This window comes from Morone saxatilis, unplaced genomic scaffold, assembly GCF_004916995.1.
Source record: "Morone saxatilis isolate NCDOM2014 unplaced genomic scaffold, NCSU_SB_2.0 Contig2, whole genome shotgun sequence".
Lineage (NCBI taxonomy): Eukaryota > Metazoa > Chordata > Actinopteri > Moronidae > Morone > Morone saxatilis.
Genome location: NW_023339762.1, coordinates 22,348,053 through 22,351,350, shown reverse-complemented (window position 1 = coordinate 22,351,350; position 3,298 = coordinate 22,348,053). Strand labels below are relative to the sequence as shown.

The 3,298-nt window shown below is 37.9% G+C and overlaps 1 protein-coding gene across 2 annotated transcripts in view; it reads left to right on the top strand.

Moving 5' to 3' along the window:
• Positions 1 to 442: 442 nt before the first annotated feature.
• The window catches only part of ush1c (Usher syndrome 1C), a gene marked incomplete at its 5' end in the record, with an annotated part of 18,238 nt that continues 15,382 nt past the window's right edge, over positions 443 to 3,298 (top strand). For both annotated transcript variants that reach the window (XM_035664325.1, XM_035664324.1), the window contains 3 exon segments: positions 443 to 510; positions 2,515 to 2,658; positions 2,841 to 2,979. In XM_035664325.1, the coding sequence (XP_035520218.1) occupies positions 443 to 510; positions 2,515 to 2,658; positions 2,841 to 2,979 (351 nt within the window).

The following is a 3,298-nucleotide window of genomic DNA, read 5'->3' as shown; positions in this document are numbered from 1 at the left end:
CACCACCACCACCACCACCACCAGTGGATTGATGGTTAGGGAAGGGCAGTCCTGTGGCAGGCTGCTTTAGCCCAAGGTGTCTCATCATCTCCAAAGCTTATTTTTAACTATTGTTCTGATTTTTTTTTTAAAAAGAAAAAAGAAAAGGTTGAAATTGAAGCTTAGCGGCTTAGTTTGGGACAGCTTTAGTCGGGGGAGAAACAAGTGAAATGTGTTATATCAGTAATTGGCCGAAGCGTTTCCTCAAAACCATTCTGCTGCATCTGAGCCGCCATCAGGTTTGTATGACTCCTGCACACGCTCGTATAGACACACTGAAATGGCTCGGCCCCCCCTGTGGTGTTGACAGGACCACAGGAGAGAGGTACAGCGTGTGTCGCTTCCTCTGGTCCAGCAGTCAGAAAGACGGATGGCACCAGATGTTTTGTCCTTTTTCTTGCAGGTGGAGTTGCTGATTGAAAATGAAGCAGAGAAGGATTACCTGTATGATGTCCTCCGCATGTATCACCAGTGAGTACCATCTGCCCTTGCTTAGTGTGGTTACAGTGTGTGTGTGTGTGTCTGTGAGCAAGCTGCATTTTCTGTTTTGTTCTGCTCTTTCGTGCACAAATCTGTATAGTTGGACAAAATGTTGATGGTTATTGAATAGATTATATCTTCATTGGCCTCAAGTGTTGCTGTAATTCCTTCCTGTTCTGTGTTAGCTGCCTGTGTAATGAGGCATAAATGCTTTTTTTTAGCTCCTCACCCCAACTTTTAAACGTCTTCATGTTTAGTTTTTTAAAAGCTCTTAATCTTAAACTCCATCAGGGTTTCTGATAACAGCCTGGTCTCAGAGGGCTGGGGAGGAGGTTGACTGGCGAGGCGGGGGGTGGCGGGGCTACAGGTCTAGGTTTCAATTAATTTTTGTACAGAGGCAGAACTCTTTGGCCTTACTGGTTAAGCCTCTGATCAGTTTCCACTGTGCTCCGACAAGCCTGGCCAGTTATCCACAAAAGCTCTTTTTATGTTCATCCTCCAAATAGGGCTGAAATGGCACCTATTAATAATTCAAAGAGGAGGCCAGGCGGACAGATTTTATACTGTAGCTTTTACTACGCTCCTTTAATTGCTGTTCTAGTCGACCTTTTGTCTTCCTTTTGAATTGTGAAAGAAAGATGGTTGGATTATTTTTTCCAATTAGATATTTAGAACTAATTCAGTATCTCTAAAGCTGGTCATTCAATATTATTCTTATTCTTTATATTATCTTTGGTGAGTGAGCACACCATTATCTGTATCTGTATTTGTTCAACCAACTAAATTATCTGAACTTAAATTAAACTAAATTATCTGAACTTAAATCAAACTAAATTATCTAACGGGGCTTAAACTGGACGTGGGTGGTTCTTAAACTTAAATGGGCGGGGCTTACCTGAAGTTTTTCATTTAAGCTGGAAATTGATAAGGGTTGATAAGAAGTTTCTATATTTATTAGAAAATGGTTGAGCTTCAGAGCAATGTTTTTGATTACAAGAGTAAGAGAACTACTTACTGAGCAATTTTCTTTTTATAAACCTTTGATACTCAAGTCCATTATCTGTACCGGGCACTCGTTTCAGCCAACTACTCACTCAACCCTAATTATTATATAATAATAAAAGTGTGACTAAAATGAGCAAAGACAGATCTATGCTCTAAGTTTTAAGGTATAATTTCCAGTATTGTTGTGTCAGAGTTCATTATATTGTTTTAAATTAATTCCTTATTTCTGTTTAATGTAGCTGATATAATTTAGAAATGTACATCATATTGCCATTTATTTGCAGATATAAAAACATTTTCCTTGTTTTTGTTCTTGGAGATATAAGTACATACTGTATTCCTATTAGAAACCCTGTTACTTATATTAAAAAGTAACATAAACCCACAGTTACTCATGTTGTAGAAAGTTGCTTGGTACCTTATATTATATGTTAGATATACTTTATTATCAGAATAAGAATCAGAATCAGAAATACTTTATTGATCCCGAGGGGGAACTTAGTTTGTTACAGTTGTTCTACTGACACATGTTAACATGTTAATACTTATATTACAATATCTAACACAATATACAGAATAGAAATGTATGTATAGGTAAATAAATATATAATACGAGCCTATATACAAAGTAAATGTGAATGTAAACATATTCCACAGTATATGCTGACATAAATTAAATAGTATTGAATTTAAGATTGTGGTTTGCAGAAGTTATAGATAATTACAAGGAATGATTGAATAATTACAATAATAACATAATAATCAAGTGTATTGCACCTTAATCAACTTATTGCACATTATCAGCACCAGTTTAATGACTAATAACTCAGAGTTTTGACACTCTGAGGGAGGAGTTGTACAGTGTAATGGCCAAAATATTAATCCCAAAAGGAGAAATGTTATATCTTTCCAGAATGTAGAAGTAATGTATATAAAAAGCGCACAAAATTGAGACTTAAAAATGTACTTATTGCCCCTCTCCTCTCTCAGGTCGATGGATTTGCCAGTGCTGGTGGGGGACCTAAAGCTAGTCATCAATGAACCGAAGCGCCTGCCTCTGTTTGACGCCATCCGACCTCTGATCCCTCTCAAACACCAGGTGGAGTACGACCTGCTTACCCCGAAGAGGTCACGGTGAGTACAGCATAGACTCATGTCCTGGTACTGGTGTGTATCTGGTCTGTATCAAATAATAATAACATAATAAAAACAACTTACAAAGAAGATTTCATTATATCATCCAAACCATCCCTCTTGACCCTCTGACTGGCTCGTACATCCTGCTGTGTGTCTTCCTCTCTTTCCTGAATGTGCAGGAAGCTGAAAGAGGTGCGTTTGGATCGGACTCATCGTGATGGACTGGGTCTGAGTGTCCGAGGAGGGCTGGAGTTTGGCTGTGGTCTCTACATATCACAGATTGTCAAAGATGGTCAGGCTGGGAATGTTGGCCTTCAGGTATATGTAGAATCATTATTAAAGCCTAATGCAAGCCTATAGGGATGGACTTGGTTTCAACGTGCTTCTATTAATATCCACAATATTTGTAACTTACTTGCTGATTGAAGGTCTGGGTTTCAGTTGCAGAATCTGAATGAATGGGTGAAGTCTAAGTGACTGCACTGTGCATTAAGCTTGTAACAAAAATAATAAAATAATTCAATGCATGCTTCAAAATCGCTGTATGTGGATCCAAAAGTACCAAAATCAATTTATCTGTTCAGAAACTAAATTGAAAACAATTTACCTTGCTTGTAGTAAGTAAGTAAAGTAAGTA